This window comes from Anser cygnoides, chromosome 3 (assembly GCF_040182565.1).
Source record: "Anser cygnoides isolate HZ-2024a breed goose chromosome 3, Taihu_goose_T2T_genome, whole genome shotgun sequence".
NCBI classification, from domain to species: Eukaryota; Metazoa; Chordata; class Aves; order Anseriformes; family Anatidae; genus Anser; species Anser cygnoides.
In genome coordinates, this window is record NC_089875.1 from 52,106,603 (window position 1) to 52,127,492 (window position 20,890).

Below are 20,890 nucleotides of genomic sequence, written 5' to 3' on the forward strand. Positions count from 1 at the left end.
ATGGGCAGGGTATAATATGGCAGTTTCTACTTCTGTGGATCGTATGTGTGTTAGGGACAGAGTATCTAATATCATACTCTAATCGTATCATGACAGAAAGAAGGGTTTCTGGAGGAAAGTCTGCATTTTTTTAAGGAAAAAAATGTGCTGTTCTTGGCCTGAAGGGAGCTGCCTGACTACCAAGAAGACCTTGAAACTTGTTTTCATCTCCCAAAGCAAGTCTAAATCTCTTGTAGTCCCAAGTCCAATTTAAAATGGAATAAGCTAGGTGACTGAATATAGTTATATGCTGACATGTCAGTGTGATTTCTCTGGTTGTTAAGATGGTCATAGCTTCACTGAATTTATTTTCTACAGGGGCTATAAATTTTCCAGCCATTGTTTAAAATCTGCTTAGTGTCTTAGGTGAAGCCTTAATCACTGAAGAGAAGAGAAACTCAGTACATGGACCATAATGTTAGAAATGTTATTCTGTAAATTGAATGCAAAAATAAATGCAGTTATCTGAAATGAATCAAGTAGATGAAAATATAATAGAATTTCTGAAAATTGGAAGGTATACTTTTATCCCAGAAAGAAAATGGAGAAATAGCAAGTAATAGCAGTGATTCTTTCATCATGGCAGCTTCACCACAATGAATTCCATTTGGACTTAGATAGTCATCAGTTCTGTGAACCATGAAAGCTCCAAAAGAATATTTTTTGGTTACATAAACGTCATGCAAGACTTTGATTGTGGAAGACTGCTAAAAGCACACTTTGAAGGTTGGGTTGGGAACACTGCTTTAAACTTACCTATACTTACAATTCTGAAGTCATTTGCCTCCTGACTTTGAGATTTAGTAAAGATACTAGATCAAATGTAACTTACTCTTGGTGTGGAAGCATTTCACTGCTTGCTAACTGGTGACAAAAGTAATCTCTGCTGCACAGAGAAGACATTGAGTGTGGCTGAAGAGTGCAAAAGTATTCCATGAAAGGCATCAAGAGTATTGAGGAGTTGAACGCTTTTTTTTTTTTACCTTCAAGTGTTGCCCTTTCACTATAGCAATTGAAATTGCAGCCCAAAGTTATATTTCTGTCCACCTTTAAATGCCATGAAATAGATTTTAGTTTTTGGTTGTCTTGTTTTGATTTTTAGAATGAGTGTTGGGCAACTGTAGGTGACAATATTAACTCACAGATTGATACAGATATACCCGTGACCCTGCTCTTGAATATTCTTTCTGGCTGCTAGGCCATGGTTTTAGATCCAGGTGATGCGGCTGCCAGCTTTTTTCTGGCACATGGAGTGCCAGAAAGAAATCTATAGCCTTGCAGAGTGCTGAGAGCTTGCTTCACCTCTTGCCTCACGCTGCCTCTCTTCACATACCCCCTGGCCTGCTTACGCTGGGAGAGCTCTCTTACTGGGTAGTGGTATTTGGGGACCTGCCTCAATGGTGTATGTGCAGATGTATGTTTCTAACTTCCAATAAAATCTGTCTTGCCTTTCTTCTAAGGAAGTTGGTGAAATGCAAGTGCTTCACCTGCAGTGTTTGCAGATTACTCTGTATAGTAAAAATGTTATAACCTCTACAAGTTCACTGAGTTGGAGCACTTTAAATCTTGTCTATAGTCCTTTTTTTCTATATAACATCAATGGAAAAAAAAGTGCAGCCTTTGCACTTAAAGTACAAGAGCAAAAGAAACCAAGAAAGTCAGGAAATGGATAAATTAAAGATTTGCTTGAGCAATCAGCATTCCCTTGCTGGAAATAAATAAGTAATATAAAAAGTGGTGCACTTTGGATCCAGGTAGTGTTACAACAGACACCTTAACTTTTGAAAACTGTAATACAAATTAATGTCTTTTCAACAATCAGTAATTTTTTGCATTGTTGCCACTAGACTTTGCTTTTGTGCTTGTTAAATGCATACATAGAACATCTAATGCAAAGGATCTAAAGCTGTTCTTTGCGTAAATAATTATTAACAGGCTTGTGAAATGATGCATGGATTTGGCAAGAAGGGAACCCAACTGGGAGAAAATAAGAAAAAATGTGTAAAGCTAAGGATTAGCACTGACAAAACAAATTTCCAATTAATAATTATTTTAGCTTATCACTGAAACCTTTCTGAAAATCCTAGTTTGATAGTCCAAGGAGTTTGTCAAGTTTCTACCATATTGGACCTTATCAGATGAAACTGTAAATTCAAAAACATTTTATAGAAATTTTCTAGGCTTTAACTTAGTATTTCTGTTATATAGAAAACTCAAATACTTCAGAAGCTCCAGTTCCTATGCATACATTATTACTTTTGTCAACAAATTAAATAAGCAGAACTCAAGAGGTCAGAAATAAGCAAATTTTAAAATACTAATTCTTGCACTGGAGATACAGTCGGAGGATTTCTGCCAGCCATTACTAGCAACAGAGGTGAAAAATGCAAGATTGGAAATTAAAATGTTGTTTAAGTAAAACAGTAACACCAACTTTAAACTACTTTTAAAATGAATTTTATTTTATAGGTCTTGTGGTTGTTAATAGGATTGTTGTTTGGGAGATACATTGGGTTACATGTAAATTTATGTTTAATAGATTAGTCTTTCTCCCTTTGCTTATTCACTTGAAGCCAGTTTAAACTGCAACAAGTTGCTTCTAAAAATCTTTTGTTCTTCAAAATTTGAAATTAGATTGTTTTCAAAGGGAGATTTATAGATTATAACATAGGAGTATTGTGTTTTAAGCTTAAAATGGCAGCTAACTTGAGGAAAAAACATTCAGTGTGATGATTTTCAGTGGCGGCTGTGTGATTTTTATCTGAATGACTTAATAGTCTTAGAATACTTTGGTTTATATTCCATGTTTATTCTAAATTTTACGTTGTCTGTGGATCTCTGATCATGTACTGGTTTTGCTATTTTTATCTACCTGTAACTTGTACTTTTTCCTGTTTGCCTGCTGCATTTCTTCTACTTTTTGGCAACGTAGACATTGAAATACTGGATTTATGAGAGACTTCTCTTTAATCCCTTTTTCTGGTGGTATTCTTTTTCAGGATAACATTTTGTCATCTACCTTTCCAAAGTAAATGGCTATATGTGGGCACCGAAAGAGGAAACATTCACATTGTCAATGTGGAATCATTTACTCTCTCAGGCTATGTCATCATGTGGAATAAAGCCATTGAACTGTGAGTTCAGTCTGGTATCCTCTATTGAGGGGGGGGGGAACAGATGTCCAAGTGTCCAAGATGTTATAAGTTGCAGAATTGACATTCTTATCTAGAACAACCTCCATATTAGTCTCATTGCACCAAATAATACGGGCAAAGTACACAGGCATGTAAATAACTTATTTTCATGAAAGTGAAGTGTTAACGTTAACTTGGTGGACTTTTTTTTTCAGCTTGTTAAAACTATTTCTGACTTGACTTAAGGCTGTGATGCCCAGAACTCTGTTTAACATCAGCATGTTTTCAGGGATAATTGGATTCAGTAGTCCTTGTAGAATATCTTCCAGAGTGTAAAGATATGCATTGTGACAGGGCCGATGCATACTGGTTGAAAATGTAAATTTAAATAAGCCTATTCCAAGAACAAAATATGTTTTTTACAGCTATTTCCATTCCTCCTTCCTTTTTTAATAATAGATTTGTGACTGCAAATACAGTGGTATGTGGGTGAAAACATACTTGTATGCTGCTGTTTCTGTGCTGCTGTTGTTTCTAGAATGTTATATCTTCAAAACATACATGAAGTCCATCACTTGCCAAAGGCTTTTGGAAAAAAAAAAACACATCTCTTCATTTGTCGATCTTCTTTAATATCAAGATAATAATTCTTTAATAGCAAGAAGTCAACATAAAAACAGAGTTGTTTTTAATAAAACCCGTTTTAATAGTACCCATCTTGGGCAGTATCTAAATTATATAATGTTTAAAAAATAGTTACTTTAATTCTTTTTTCATCACTGAAGAATTAATGGTTTAGAGAGTGTATCATATCTTCTTGTCTACAAATGAGCATGTGGAAGAAGGAAGATAGCAAAATATAGCTTTCCAGTTTGTGCAATTAAGGGAGGCAAAGCTTTATGGAAATAATAACATGGGCTTTGTCTTATCTGTAGCAGCTATTGTTCTTTGAGTTAGTTAGCATTCAGATAAACTGTGTGTATGCAGGAATACAAGATAAAAGTCTACTGTATGTAGTCTACTGAAATCTTCTGAAGAAAAGTGGTATGTGAAATAGGTGTTGTATGAAATGCTACTGATTTTTTTAAATAATATTTTGTTTTTCTTGATCAACTTTAGGAGATGTTTTAAGATTAATTGGTGTCTCAATGTTTCACTATGAGAGTACATAAATATAATTTTTCTATTACTTGTAATCATCTTATGAGATGCAATTTTGGGCAGGGCTATTTTTTTCTCTTAATTGGAATTATTCCTTGTTTAGGTCATCCAAATCTCACCCAGGACCTATTGTCCACATCAGTGACAATCCAATGGATGAAGGCAAGGTAGGATATGTTGAAGGCTTTTCACTGAACTATTTTTCAAGTGAGACTTTAAAAAAAAAAATGTAAATCCCACTGCTTTTAAGGAGGGATTAAGTAGATGAGGACAATGTTGGAACCATGAAGGAAGACTAAATCAAGGCTTTAGGCTCTGAAAATATGAAGTAAAGTACAGACATGAATATAGGAAACACTGATAGGGTACTTGAACGTACCTCGTAATCACAAACATTTGAAAATACAGCTGAAAGCACTGAATTGCAGAAATCCTTGAAGATACAAGCGAGGAACGTTACTTGTGGTTAAAAAAAGTTTATTAAAAAAACAAACTTGGGATGGAAATTAATAAGCTTTATAATACCATGGGGCTGTTGCTACTTTTACAACTGTAAAATGCTTTGTGGTCACTGAAGTGTATTTATATAGATTATTGTGTACCTTATCTGTGGCCAATCCAAGACAGCAATTTTTATGAGGTTAAAGATCTAACTGACGAACTATCACTTAGCAGTATTTAGTGGTTAAAACTTAACTGGCTTGTAGTACAACTAAATGCTTCAGAAAAGTCATCTTTAGTAAAACATGCAAGAAAAAGCTACATATCAGACTTGTATTCTCCTTGTGAGATATTACCAATGTGGTCGTCTTAACTAAAATTTTTTATGGTACACATTCTTGAGGCCCTCACAGGACATTCATTGTAATGTCCTGTGACACAGCAGCCAGCAGGAAGAACCTGAACAATGAAATCAGTGGTCATAAGTTCTTTCTTAGAACTTTGTTAGTTCTAGAATAAATCTGCAAGTATTACTGTTTGTTTTGGGAGACCTCTTACAAGGCACGTGTAGAAACTGATACAGAATGAATAACTTAAGTCCATAGTGAAGATTTCATGAATTAAAAGAAAAGGCAAGTAGTTAAAAACATTTTTCTCTGACAGCAATGACTGTAATACTAGAATGTACAGTTTTATAGAGAAGTGACCTTCTGCTAGGCAGTTTAATTCAGTGCTTTTTTGGCTGTGTGGCTAATGCCTACTCCACTTGATTTCTTCCTTTACACTGGAACAAGATAGTTGTGCTAGAAAACAATGGATCCTTGGAAACCCTCAGGAATCTGTATAAAGAAATGTTTCCATTTGTGCTAGAACATCTGTTTTTGTCGTATCTATTTCTTATCTGTTTCCTAAATGCTTTATTCTATATTGTTACGTGCTATAGAAACACTTATACATGATCAAGAGTGTACAGAATGACAACATGTATGTTGTGGCTTTGCCGTAATTCATTCTGCACTTCAGTCCTGGTTGCAAGACTGAGCCTTTGCTTCAGTTGTCCGACCTCTTGTCTAATCTTTGGATGAGATTATGTGACTCTCTAACCCTTTGAAGGATCTTCAGCCTGCCTAACTTGTGTTGCCTCATAGTTACTTAGCAAATCTGACTGGTCTGCTGCAATTTTTGTTCAGGTGCTTTGGTCCACAGTTGAAGAGTAAGCAGGAAGGGTTTTCCTTAATTTTCTCAACAGAAAAAAAAAGTAAAAGAAGAAGGATTTTAAAACTATAGTACATATGCATCTCTTCCAAAAGCGCGTAGACCGCTTTCAAAAATGAGGTTATAATTTGGCTAGGTATACCAGAAGAGCTGGTACGTCTAGCCAAATACCATTTGAGAAAGCTTGATGTCTCTCTAAGCAGATTTTCATTGATTCCTCTCTAGTGTATATATAAAGTATATTCAGGTATAAGTAAATGAATATATTGATGAATTAAGTTCTAGATGTTTATTTCTGTCAGTGTAATGGCTCAGAAATATCACAGTTTTGAATTCCCAAGAGTAAATAACTTTCAAGGAGAAAGAAAATAATGTTGCTTTCTACTGTTCTACATGTGCAGGAAAAATACTATTTTTGTTTGTTTTCTGTTTGATGTGTTAGTGGTGGATAAAACTGAAAAGATTGGGCAATGATAGTATTGTCTCAGCAGTGATTTGAATATTTTAACAGCATGCTAGTTGTGAGCTTGTAACATAGATGTCTGAGGATTCAGTCCAAAAAGAATTTAACAAGTAGAGCTTTTCCATTCAGTTGAAAGTCACTGAGGTAAGCATTTAACTACTGAATTTTTCTGTAGGATTAGGTCTGAATCGCACTCCAGAATCATGAACACTAGATTATGAATGTAATGAAGCTATGGTAACTTGAGAAAAGACAAGCAATCTCTTTAGTCTGGTGTATTCTACCCATACTTTATATTTAATTATTGTCAATTAAAGTGAAAGGTTTATTGTTTTTATCAGTTTGGGTGTTCCTCATTCTTGTAGAATGACCTCATGGTCCTCTTCTTTCTAACAAAAAATAAATGAAAAATACATCCATAAAAGCAAGCAAAACATACCAAAGACCTGTGCAGTTGCAAGAACCTGTTGTGTACTTGTTTCTTAAAACTTTCAGGCTGTTAGAAAAATCCCAATGAAGAGAAGGCTAAATTCAAAGTTTAAAATAAATAATAATAATAAAAAAACTATAAAATGGTTTATGGTAAGCAGGGTAGTTTAAAATTATAGTATACATGACACTGTAATGAGGAAAAAAAATCTAACATTCACTTTTACTGGATCAAACACGCTTAGTGTTTTAGGTCATTTTTGTGCTGTGTAGCAAGGAAACAGAATATATTGTCTGTATGCTGGATGGAGATCCTCTTTTACATATTGGAAAGAACTCCAGACCCTGAAAAACTTAAAATCTTGAAAAGACTGTTCAGGCAAAACCTCTAGGTACAGCAATAGACTCATGTAGATCTCTCTCCCTGACTGCAGTGGCATGTATGGGAAGGCAATGTTTTCTAACCTGTAGTATGAAGATCATACTTGGGGTGCCTCTGCTTACATGAAATAGGTTGTTTCAGCAGTGAATAAATATCTGTAGCCAAGTATTCCTTTTCTGTATGTCCGTGCTGGGAAAAAGAAGTGGAATTGACGGCCTGCTACATAATGCTTAGAACCACTTTAGCAGTGTTGCTGAAGGGAAGGCTCTCAGAGTAGATCCAACTACTATAAAATAAGCTAATAAGAAGAACCTTCTTTGATCATATAATGAGTACAAAGGCTGTTACTACTGTTTTCTGTTGTCCTTGCTTTGTTTTCATTAAGAGAAGTATCACTTAAAATAGGAAAACAAAACACTTAGATACTCAGCGATGTGATAATGCAATTATTATGAGCAATTTGGATCTTCATTCCGTGCAGAAATAATTTTAGTTTTGCTTCTTGAAAAATATGATTTCAAAAAGCATTACATTTAATTTCTCTCTACGTTTCCTTTGAACAGCTAATTTTCTTTGTGTTCTTTTAGCCAATTAACTCAATTTTGATTAACATCGGGGAAAGCTTATTACATTTTTTTTCTTAGAGACAATGAAACAATACCCAGAACTTCAGAAATGACAGTGCATTTTTTTCTAACAAATCTGAGCAGAACAAATTCTAGTGAGGAAAACACATATTAGTGAACAAAAAGTGCTCCCCCACAACCATAATTTTTACTCAGGAAGGAATACATTTAGGAAAGTGTTTAATGTTGGGCTTTCTGGAAGTCAAAGGGATTTCCAAAGACTCTTCTGAAGATGAAGACAAATTCTTTCTAACTTTACATGAATTTCAGCATGTATTAGTATTGTATTAGCTGGAAGAGAATGAAACACAGTATAAAGTAAGTCTTCAATTCTGAGGTCTTCTCAGCTTGTCACTAACTTCTGTCTTCTCAATCACTTGTGATTGCTTCATCTAGTATTAGGCTGCAGATCTTTGGGACAAGAACTGCAGGCCATTTAAATGGTGTTATATTTGCTTATAAAGACAATATTTATGCTTATTATTGCAGCTCCTGATTGGTTTTGAGTCTGGAACAGTGGTATTGTGGGATCTGAAGTCAAAGAAGGCAGATTACAGATACTCACACGACGAGGTAATAACAATTTTTCATTTACATTGTATATTATGAGGACATCATTCACAGTTCTAGAGATACCATTTTGATTATTTTATTGTTCATCTCCTGCTCTTGTCACTAGTGGATAGAGAAAAATAGGCCTCTTTGAAATTGCAAATACTTGACACTTTCTGTAAAAGAAATACAGTGTTTGAATAACAGAAACTTTAGACTGAAGAAGTGTTTGCTGTGTTGAAGTTTTTTGCAATGAATGGTGTCATGGATTAGGTTTCTTCGCCAGTTTCTGTGGTTAAGGTTTCAGCTCTGTTTTTCTGTTGAGTAGTGTGTCTTCTCTGTTAAGAGCTTGAGTCTTTAGTTGAAATAAGATAGCTTAGCAATTTTTGTAACTTGGAATCTCTCACATTCTGGAAAGTGTGAAAAAAAGAAACCAATTAATAGTCTCAGTAAGATGGTTCTATAAGTGTACCTTTTCATTGTAGGATAAGATCAAGGTTAAAACCAAAGAGTTTTTGTTGTTGTTTTGTTTTTAAAAAAAGGTTGGGGGGAGCATTTAATGGAATTTATTTCTTACAACTTGATTTTTTAAGAGAATTTAGGCTACTGGAAAGACAGATTAAAACAATCATGCAACACATTATGCAAGTATATGCATTTTATTTAAAATAACATAAAGCTAGTCTTGGTTACATTTAAAAGATCCTAAAATGTCTTTATCATTGTTCAGTGCTAGCTAAGCTAGGCATGCTTTGTATATCACAAAGGGAATTTGTTTCTTAGCTCTGTGCTGAAGTCTTCACAAGACAGGTTTTTCTGTTTTTTTGTTTTGTTTTGTTTTTTGTGGTTGTTCTGGCCTAGTACTTATACTTGCATGTGTCAGCTCTGCCTATGGAGAGTTTCTCTGAAGGATGAATCTCTGAAGCAGCATAAGCCTTAGATCATCAGAGCTGGATGAGATTTCTTTGAAGTTTGTACAGTTGTTTTTGAACACAAAGTATGCTATATGAAGAACAAATTCTTACCTTCCAATTGCATTACATGCATCTAACTCATTCTCTCTCTGTGTTGCTTCATTTTGTAAACTACTTCGTATCTCCATCATCTCTTTCTAGTCTTACTTTTGTTCATATTCAAGCTCTTTCTATGCTTCTTGCTGTTCTTGCTCATCCCAGATTTTATTTTTTAAACTGTTTTATTGTACCTTCAAAATAGCTTATTCAGGATGTAAGCACGTAACATTTATACTGGGGAATCATTTTACGTTTGGTTTCATTTTCTTTCTCTCAATCTTAATACTAGATTAGCCTTTGCAAGGATCAAACAATACTTCCTTGGAACAACCTGCTATAAAAGTATTGTATCACTTTTTAGTGTCAATTGTCAGCTCAGTGCCCCTTGTTTTAATGTATAATTGTTGTGGTTTAACACAACAGGCAGCTAAGCACCACACAGCCATTCACTCACTCCCCTGCAGTGGGGGATACAGGAGAGAATCAGAAAAAGGTAAAAACTTAAGGGTTGAGATAAAGACTGTTTAATAGGATGGAAAAGGAAGGGAAAATAATAATAATAAAGAATATACAAAGCAAGTGATGCACAATGCAATTACTGATCACACACCAACCAATCTCCAGCCTGTCCCTGCGACCGAGCAGGGACAGCCCCCCAGCCAGCCCCTCCAGTGTTATTGTTCAGCATGATGCCACATGGTGTGGAATGTCACTTTGGATGGTCTGGATCAGGTGTCCTGGTTCTGTCCCCTCGCAGTTTCTTGTGTACCCTCAGCTTCCTCACTGGCAGAGCAGCATGAGAAGCAGAAAAATTCTTGTCTCTGTGTAAGCACTGCTCTGCAACAAGTAAAAGCAATAACTAAAACATCATTGTGTTATCAGCATTATTCTTCTCCTAAATCCAAAACCTATATACCAGCCACAACATCCTATACCAGCCACTAATGAAGAAAATTAACCTTATCTTAGCTGAGACCAGGACAATACTAGAATCTTTTTTCTTTGTCTGCATCACTTCACAGTTGCATGTGCTGGCTGACTTTAGAAGAAGAAAAAAAAAATCTTTCAGCAGTTCTTCACTGGAAGGGCTCATTTCTACCTTGAATAATCCTTAGTATTGTCAGTGGCCTTTCAGTTCAATATTCTCGTTCTGATTTTCCAGGTTATTTATGAATAAACCAAGCAGCCCAGATCCTTGAGGTTCTCTGCCAATTACCTTCATCTGTGAACTGATCAATTACTGCCAGTCTGTCTTTCCTTTAGCTTGCTTTACTTCCTGATACCTTAACCAATTATTTATCTGTTCAAGGATATCTGATCTGTTTGTTTGGTTTCCTTTGAGAAATGTTGTTGAAGACTTTGAAGAAAAATCTATGTAGACGGCTTAATTGGTGTTTCAGTTAGCCACATGCTTACTTACATTTTCAGAGGTTTGTTGGATGTGATTTCCTATTACAAAAAGCATGCTGACTGCTCATACCTGGTATGTTAAACTAATTCTTATGTTGGTTAGTTCTTCATTAAAGTTTTAATAATGGTTCTGGAAACTTACCCAGAATAGTCACTGTGCTGTTTATTTTGTTTTTCTTTGGATTTTGTGGCCCACTTGTTTAAAGGTTGGCCTCATGCTTGTCATCTATGAGTTTTCCTGAACCAACCTGATTTTGACAGGTCACAAACAGCAGTGTATAGTTCAGTCGTTTCATCTTTGATTTTCTTTAGGATGTGTAGGTGAATACATCTAGCTATTCCGTTTGTTTTTTTTGACTGCAGAAGAGGTAATGAAATACCTGAGGTAAGATGCTTTGCTAAAGAAAACATTTATGGTTGCCATAAGTTGGGGATGGATAAGGAGGAGACCTAAAAAATAAAGAAGATATATGGAGTGAGCTTGACAAGTTTCACTGTTCTCATTAGTGAGAATCACCATATGATAAGGTTCCTTTAAAAAAAATCTATTGTCATGTTATTTAAATCTAATTTTCTAAGGGGAAAAAATAGAACAATGGTCGTTTTTTGATTTTGGATTCGATACAGTTAGCACAGTATCGTATTTTTCTGGATTCTGTATTGAATGGCATAAAAATAAAAATGATTAATCTCGTTACACATTATGTAAAAGTTATATTTCTTGAAAGGTGCCATTGCAGAGAGTACTGTAATTGTCTCTGGCCATATGGCCTTGAGATCTGATGTATCAGATGCAGTAAAGGTAACGCTGCAGAAAGTGAACGATGACTAGATTTTTGTTCATATGTATATGGTCTGTTTTTTAGCACGGGCTAGGTGAGGTGTCTTCTCCTGTATCCTTCATTTTGTTCTTCAGTGCCTCAGTTTTGTGTTCAGCTGCAAAAATTGAGAATCTCCCTGAATTTGTCAGTGAAAAAAATATTAAGCTCCATAATGTTAACTTCCTAATTCTGCTTTGAGCCGTGCTGACTAACTAGTGGCCTATATGAATATACTGATCCTGCTGTTTGTCAGCTAGCCCAGTTTCAGCTAGGGGAAAGTAAATGTTGCCCAATTGCCTGATTTAAAAAAAAAAAAAAAAATCTAGTTTTTATGAGCAGCATCCTTAACAGGTAAGAGAAAAGCCATCCCATTTGCTTAATGCTGAGTGAGGTTATTGTAGAAAGGTTGGTGACTTTTACTGGAACACTAAGACGACATCTTTCTTCATAATACAGAAGCCTAAGAAATTGGTGGTAGGAATACTGTTTGGTGAATCAAGCATGCTTATTAGCACTGGAAAACATTCTCTGGCTCTAACCCTATTGAAAATAGATAATTACTCTGATACTGATAGTAGTCCCATCAGTCTGATTAAAGTCCACCACCAGTCATTGCAAAGGTGATGACTGAGTCTACACCTGTTTAAAAATTGCAGTGCTCTACATGGGACATGATCTTTGCTGCTGGGAGTTACAGGATTGACACCAGCAGAGCCTGGTGCTGCAGCACCAGGCATTGCCTCAGGAGCCTGGAGCTGAATCTCTAGCTCTGCAGACTCTTACAAGAGAAATGTGTGTGCTTCACAACGCTGCTACATTTTGAGTTATGTTGGCTGTTAATGGGTGACTAGGCTTCAGCAGGTGTCACAGACAGGATGGCCAGAGACATTTATTACTATAGAAACTGTTTGTAAACCTTGCTATTGGATAAGTTTCTTCTACCTTCGTTGCTTTTTACCGGCGTCATTTGATGCAACTGAGTCAAAACTTCCCAAGTGTCCAGTGGTCCAAATGTTTATACTTTACTGTCTTCCTCTACTCATGGACAAGGAGATCAACCTTTCTATATGATCAGAGGTTTATGGCAAGATAGCTGTGCAGCTTCCTTGAAGAAGAAAGCTGAATCCTATTACAACTTTTTAAACTTCTGCTTGTTTTCATTCAGAACTTCCTGACCACCAAGGAGGCTCTCTTGAAGCAAATTCCAATGTTGTTGTGTGGCAGATTCATCTGTTATCTGAAAGCTGAGTCAGTGGAACACTGTCCCCGTTTTCTTTGTCTGAACATGCGTGCCCACCCAGCACCATACTCTGATAATTGCAGTACAAAATTAAGAGCTCTCATCCCAAGGACAGGAATGCTTAAAGGGGGGGGCGGGCAACACCACCACCACTGCATAAAACCTTTTTAACCATATTGCTGCTGAACCATGGTTGGGGGAGGCAGCTGTAGATAATGACTAGTATTAGTACTGTTTACTGGAGTGTTCTTCCCTCTACAGCATGCTAGTTTCTGACAGGGAATTTAGAATTTGTTCTTGATTTTTCTGTATCACAAAAGAGGTTCTGAACTTTCAGAAGTATATACTTTTTATTATAACAGCAATGTGTTGTATGTTTACATTTATGAATTCTTCTAAATCTAGTATTATTCACAGAATTTGGAGAACAAACTTTTTTTGTCTTCGACAGGCTTAGTGAGAAAATAAGAGTTACATCTTTTTTTTTCTTTGCATAATTTTTAAACCTTTTATGTTCAAATATTGGTGATACTTTTTAAGTTATGCTTTTTTTCTATGGAATACGGTTTATACTGCAGATGCTTCCCTTTCTTTATTTGCAGCCATGAAATAAGTAAAACAATGTCTCTAATATTAGTTTGTTTCTTAAATAAATAAACTAGATTTTTAGAAAATGCATTTCAATTTTAGTTTTCAATAAAGTCCATTCTTCAAGTAGTGTTTTTTTTGTTCTGCTTTAAAGTCAGCTTTGATAGCATTAACTCAAAGAATGTATTACAGTTTACTATTTTTAGGCTCAATCTTCTTGTACGTGGCTGAGGGTAAGGGATTATTTTACAGCATTAAAGGCATGTCAAAGTAGCCTGGGGGAGTTGAAATAAATTAATTTAAAACAAACAAAAAAACCCACAACCCTGAAATATGACTTGCCAGAAACCAAAGCACGATCAGGCAGTCATTATGCCTTGCATGTTCCATTGCATCAAAATGAACTTAGTGAGATACATATTCGCTTAAGTTTCAGTAACTACGTTTTTATTTTTTTCTTGTCAATAGCCTAATAAAAGGGAAAAAAAAATGCCACAGGAGAGAGTTAACACAGGAATGCTGATATTACGGTGCTTGTTTTGGATATTTTGGTAAACCAGTAGAAAAGGAATGAGTGGCGTCATCCATTCAGGTTTACCAAAAAACATTGTATGCTTCCATACGGGAGATGGAGGGCTATCATAAGACGGAAATCTAAATAGACTTGGATCTTCCTAGTCATGCACAGTATATTTCAAGTTATGTTAATGGCACAGAAGTGTTAAGAATCATGGTCAAAACCAAATTATGAATGTAATTCTCCCCAATTTTGGTTCGTTCTTCTGGGAAATTGTGCAGAGGAGTTTAGCCAGTAAAGATTTCTAATATTTGAAAGGTATACAAGCATGTGCATATTAAAATAATAAAAATTAAAAGCGTAGATTATTTAGATTTGTTCTGAGTGGTAGCAATTGTATTTGCAGTAGTATAAGCTTGATATTAGAAATATGGTTTAAAACAAGTCTTTATCAATAGGGAAAATTGCAAAAGATTAATAGTATTGTATTCAGATCAAAGTATCAGTTTCTGCATGTATCTTGTCTTGTGGGAAGATAAGATGAAGAGCAGTCTCAAACTGTTCTAAAATAGTATGCATGTAATCAGCTCTAGGGCTAAAATAGATCTATTGGAATTGAAATCCTTCCTTTTTGGAAGGATTTTCTGAACTGAAACAGTTAAGTGCCCTCAGTAGGTGAAAAAATAAGATCAAAACATATCAAAACATGAGTTTTTATTGATTAATTTAGTTCTAAGATTGTAAGTAGAAGTTGTCTTAGAATTTCTCATTTTTTGTACCTCTCTAAAGAGCCAAGAAATAATGGTGATTCTAGGGATATTGACAAGCTGTAGTAGCAGAAAAAAATGGAGTTTCATAAAATATTAAAATGCATCAATCTCATTATCAGTGGTTTACTTCTGTAAGTCTTGTATGGAAAGATAAATGCTTTTAATTATTTTTCTCAGACTCTTTCACTTTAGGGTCCTACGGTTTCTCTCAGGTAACTGTTGCAGACATTGCAAAAATGTTTCCTTCTGAATATGGAACATATTAGCTTCTTAGCAGGCAGTACAGCAGTCGTTTTTTCACATGGGATCATGCATCTGGAACAGCTGGTGAAAGTAAGGCTTTCTATGTGTACTATCTCCACGTAATACACTAGGATGGTCAGTTTCTACATTTCTGGTTAAGTTTTTACATGTAAGACAGCAAATTCAATCCTGATGGTTTTGTTATTCAAAAATGTATGGATTTATTTCCTCTGAGGCAGTTAGTTATCTTCTAGAAAGTTTTGAAACAAACTTTCACATAGCCCGGAACAGCTACCTTAACTTAGAATCAAAGTGAAAGAGGTGGTTTCTTATTAAAATAAAGAAACCTTTAGCTATAATAGTTCACTTCATCTAAATAAATCTTTATTTACTTTCTTAATAGAGCATTCCATCTGTAATCTCGTGTACAGTTTTTGTGTATTTGGTGCGTGTTTGTGAATGGGAGGGTTCAGAGTGTTTGTCTGAGGTCAGAACTTCGGCTGCTCTCCTGGTTTCAGCTGAGATAGTTAATTTTCCTCCTTGTACCTGGTATGGTGCTGCGTTTTGGATTTAGGATGAGAATAATGCTGATAACACATTGATGTTGTTGCAAAGCACTAAGTCAAGGACTTCTCTGCTTCCTGTGTTACCCTGCCACTGAGGAGGCTGCATGTTCAGGCAACTCTTCTTAAGGATGCGGACAGCTTCTGCCTTAAATATAGCAACAGTCCTCTGTGGTACTAGTGCATGATCTTCTCATGAGAGGTTACTGTCTGATCAGGATCCAAGTGGCCAGTGAGATATTCTACAAAAATATGAGATGCAGCAGAACCAGCACCAGATGATTTAGTCATGTTGCTCTGGTACCAAAAGGATACCAGATGATGTTTAATAATCAAGGATAAGAATTATGATTAAAATTTGAGTAGTTTTATTCTGGATTGGTAGGTCTTGTTTTAAAATATGAGTGGAAAAATATATTACTCTTAAGGGCTTTTTCTTGTCTAAGAAGCTATGTATATCTTTGCAGCCTCAGTGTATTCTGCCTGAACTTTCTGTCTTGGATGTTATACTTTCTTTCTAATTTTAGCACTAATAGTAACCATGGAAAAAGTTTTTTTTGGCAATTGAAGGTGTTGATACTAACTAGCTAGTGCCACCTAAAGTTACTGTAGTTTTTTCATTATAACTGGTTTGCCCTAGACAGCCCATTTAATACCTTGAGAGTTCAACTACGTACAAGTCTTTTGATTTTCAGACTTAAAAGGTTGAGTTTTGTAATAGCAAAGGATAGTGCTCAGTACCAAAGTTTTTCATACTCTGCCCAGAGAATTTAGTTGAATTATTTGAAAAATACATAAAATATCTGTTACGCATTAAATAACATTTAACTGTGTCATTAAATTTAACCAGATGGTCTATAAAATTAGTCAATGAAGTCATAAAACCATGGCATCATTGTTCTCTTTCAGTGTTCTTTCCATCTCATCAGGTTCCTTGCAGAAATTAAGTGATAGCAATTGTCTTTCTCCTTTGTGCTCAGTTTATCAGATCTGTGTTCATACGCATTAATGCACTTCAACAGTACTGGGTTGTTTTGTGTCCTCCCTCTTGACCTTTTTTCAATAAAAAGAAAGTGTCTGTCTATTACTCAGAATTATCCTTATCACTCAGAATTATCTTTCCTTCTGTGCAACTTGCTTTCTTATTGGATCTTAAGACCTATTCTGCATAGACATATAAATGGCTTAATTTACGCTATGAGATGGTTGACTCCATATGGGGCAGTATTTGGAACATTTATTACGTTGCATCACTAATAGTGTAGATAGCTTTCAAGTAAAGAGAACTTCTTCAAATACAGCTTTTGCTTTAGCAAAGTCTATACTTTCAAACTTGCTGATCCCTACCTTTGGTACTATGTTGGTAAATAACATAATCTAGAAAAAAAATTTATATGCAAAACTGCTTTTATAATTCCTGCTTTTATTTGATAATTAAATCTTACCTCACAGACAGATTAAGCAAGACTATTTTACTTGGTCTCTAGGTAACTTCATATGAGTTGTCTAGGTTTCCAAGCTGCAAATGCATAGATGAGATGTTGGTACACTAAATCTGTCTTCTAACAAAATCTATAGTGATTCCACATGAAAGAGGGAGCAAGATTAACTTAAAGTTTAGCATTTCTTTGTCAAATTTAATTAGTGGTTTGCAGATATCCACATCTGCTATTTTCAATTGAAACTGTCTGTACTGAAGACTCCACACTCATGTAATGCAGTCATTTTCCTGTCTGTCACATTGTCTCTGGATTCTGCCTTCGTGTTGCTGGAAGCTGTCTTGTTCTTCTGTATAACTTTATTAAATGTGAAGATCAGATCTGTGTATAATCACTTCAGATGAAGCTGTCGTACATCTGTCTTCTGTGATTTGCTCTTCGCCAAGTATTTACTACCTAAGTGTCCACTGTTGGGAGGGTTCCTTGCAGAGGAAATCCATAGGTACATAGGAAATTGAGTGAGTCTGAGCCCTGTTTACAAACAATCTCTACCGAGAGTATGCCTTCTAAAGATAGTATTGGACAGCCTATTAGCATTCACACATTCAGTTTCTGTTTTCAGTTTGCCTAGAGTAATGTCTCCACCATAATTATTAAGCAAATCTACTTTCTCAGCAGGACCAAAACTCAATATTTATAGCAGGTAATACTTCCTTCCGCACCTTCTGGGCAGTAGATAAATAAAGGGCTTTTCATTGTTTATTGGTATTTTCATGCTATAACTAAAATTTTCTTGAGTATCACCAAATGGTTTCGTAATGTCTTCATGTACCAAGAGACTGGAAGCAGAAATGGCAACGATCATCTATTCCTACTAGTTAATCTGTTTGCTTTATCTGAACTCTTTCCTTTATTGTTCACTTATTTTCTCACCTAAAGGCAGCAACTAGATTTCATTTATTTTTTTTTTCTGCAGTAGGTTTTCATGTGGCTTGGCTGATTACTCACTTCCTAATTTTATGAATGTGAAGACATGTCTTTTATTTGTGAAAAGTTTTACTAGTAGTTTCCTACTCAACACTGCTATTGCAACATCAGAATGCTAATATTTTGTTTTCCTCATCTAAAGCTGAAATGTTTAATTTCTTCCAAAAAATCTTATTGATCACTTCAATTCTCATTTCACTGGTGTTCTCAGCCCTTGTTTGCCTCTCGTGCATATCCACTTGGCATCTCAAAATGACATGTAAATTTTTGACTTAATAATCTCAAGTAGATCTTCAGTGTCGACAAGGTATTTTGCCCAATGTTAAGCTTTGGTTAGCAAAGTTCAAATAAGGATTTGTAGTTATTTTCTGCATAGTACCAACTGTTGAAAATGGTTTTTTATTCAACATTCCAAGGAGGTGTCCCTGTCGTCCCCCCCCCCCCCCCCAAACATGTCAGTAAAATGAAGGCAATGTTTTTGATGAATAAATTATGTCTGAAAGAAGTACTTTAGAACTTAACATGGGTAATTTAGGACATACTAAGAGCAACAAGATTTAGGTAGTGCTTTTTGTAATTTCCTTTTGTTGTCTAATGTCATCAAGGAAGGGGTAACAATAAAATGATACTGAGATATTAGTCTTGTACTGTTCTGTTTTGTTTGTTTGTTTTCTTGCATAGGCTATCCACTCTGTGGCTTGGCATCATGAAGGAAAACAATTTATTTGTAGTCACTCAGATGGTACCTTGACCATATGGAATGTAAAATCTCCTACCAAGCCATTCCAGACAATCACTCCACATGGTAAGATTGAAAACAGATGCCCACTGTGTGCCCACAGCTCTTAAAACCCAGAGGAAACTTATTTTTAATGGAAATATGTTTTATAAAACTAAGTATTAAAAATCTATTGCAGTGCAAGTAGATTTTGTCATATCAAATTCTGATAGATTTAATGTCTAAAAAAGTCTAGTTTTTATGAAATAAGAGTCCAACTCAATGCAATGGTATCTAAATTTCAGGCTGTTTTTTACACAATGACATTGATCTTAAGATTAACTAATGCATGTTTTGCAGAGCTTGCTTTTTGCTTGACATTACAGTCCCATATGTTGTTTAAAATACATATAAGCAAGCATCTGTTTCATGTATAAATGTGTAGATTACCATATAAATTCTTGGAAAGATTTGTAAAAGAATAAGATTAGCATCTGGTAAGATGTTCCCACTTCTCAGATAATTCTGCATTAATTTAAGCCTGGGAAATTAACATGTTGTTCTGTGAAATATGCTGCTGCATATTTCAAAAAAATATATATCGGTATACAGATTATTATCTGTACACATCTAAGTTATGTGTTAGCAACTTATTTACCTCAGACAAGTGTGAATGCAATGGTGAGGATAATCTGTGAGGTTAGTTGTAAGATGCTGTAAGTTGTAAGTTTTAAGATGCTGTAGTTAAACATTCTGGTTTACGTATCTGAGACTATAGCAAGTCCCTGCTTATTATCATGGATGTTGGCCAAAGTGGAAAAAGGAAGCTATAAATTTCTTGTGATCCTGTAGCAGACAAAGATTAAAAAAACAAAGGCAAGACTAACTTCAGTTTTATGTTTTGTCATCTTAATAACCATTTTTATTTTGGTATTGGGCTGCAAACTAAATTTTCTGCAGAACCTTATAGCTTTATCAAATGTTATCAATGTACAGATAGGACAGGTGCATATTTACATCGTACTTCTAACCTCTACTGACGCCAGGAGAAATTGTGTCTATAGAAGCTTTAGTTGCTAATACTTCAAAGTAGAGGAAGAGTGGCCCTTCATATTCAAGCTCTTAAGGATAACGCTTAGAATAAACTTCACTTTACTTGTAAGCTGAGAAATTTTGTTTGCAAAATGGTAGAGATAAGTTTTAAATCCTCCAGTGCTACTTAAAATAACTTTTAGGGGAAGATTATATTTTTGAAAATAAAAATTCCACAACACTGGAAACAAACACACACAAAAAAAGGCACCACCAACATGACTGTAAATACTCAGGATTGATGTACTGATAGTTTTAACATTCTTTTCATGGTATTTCAAGGCATACTTTGTAATCGTCAGAGGTGTTGAATATATGTTTGCATAAATGTTCTACTTTGTAAGTTGCATAGTGAATTTCTTAATTTGCCATCATGTTATGGAGTTGTAAGATTAATATAAGAAAAAAAATTCACTTTAGGAAAGCAGCTGAAGGATGGAAAGAAGCCAGAACCCTGCAAACCTATCCTTAAAGTGGAATATAAAACAACTAGAGCTGGGTAAGACTTGTTTTGCATGTGAAGTTATAGCATACATAAAGTAAATGCAGCTCTCTGAGAATGTCCTTTATTTCCTGTTGTTCGGATACATATTTTGGTATCACTGAGCTACAGTAAAAAAAGCTGAAATTGTTTTTCAAAAATCAGATTTGCTGAATAAACTGCAAAAACAGAAATGTGAAAAAATTGCTATATACACAAACCTTAACTTAGGTAAGGTATCACTTATGCACTATCTACGTGCTTATTCCATGCTACCAAAAACAACCCTTGTGTATTTTTACTCAATTTTCTGAGAACATATCTTATTAAATAAAAAAAAAAAGCCTGACAGCACAGAAGACACTGAAATGTAGAGGTCTGAAAAATTTAACTTTGAAAAATAGTGGTCTGATGCAGATATTCTAAATTCTGAATACATGTTCCTCCCCCTGCACTCCCCTAAAATGTTACTGACGGAAGCTGTTCTGGTAGAGTACAGTAATTTATGCATTGAATTGTGCCTAATTATGCACATTGAAAAAGTAACAAAGCAGTAATTGCAAGAA

The 20,890-nt window shown here is 35.1% G+C and overlaps 1 protein-coding gene across 9 annotated transcripts in view; it reads left to right on the top strand.

The window, feature by feature from the left end:
• STXBP5 (syntaxin binding protein 5) overlaps window positions 1-20,890 on the top strand; it is a 113,894-nt gene that overhangs the window by 40,649 nt on the left and 52,355 nt on the right. For all 9 annotated transcript variants that reach the window (XM_066994176.1, XM_048067772.2, XM_048067774.2 and 6 more), the window contains 5 exons: window positions 3,039-3,173; window positions 4,438-4,501; window positions 8,380-8,463; window positions 18,715-18,838; window positions 20,264-20,342. In XM_066994176.1, coding sequence (XP_066850277.1) covers window positions 3,039-3,173; window positions 4,438-4,501; window positions 8,380-8,463; window positions 18,715-18,838; window positions 20,264-20,342 — 486 coding nt within the window. The remainder of the gene's footprint in view (window positions 1-3,038; window positions 3,174-4,437; window positions 4,502-8,379; window positions 8,464-18,714; window positions 18,839-20,263; window positions 20,343-20,890) is intronic.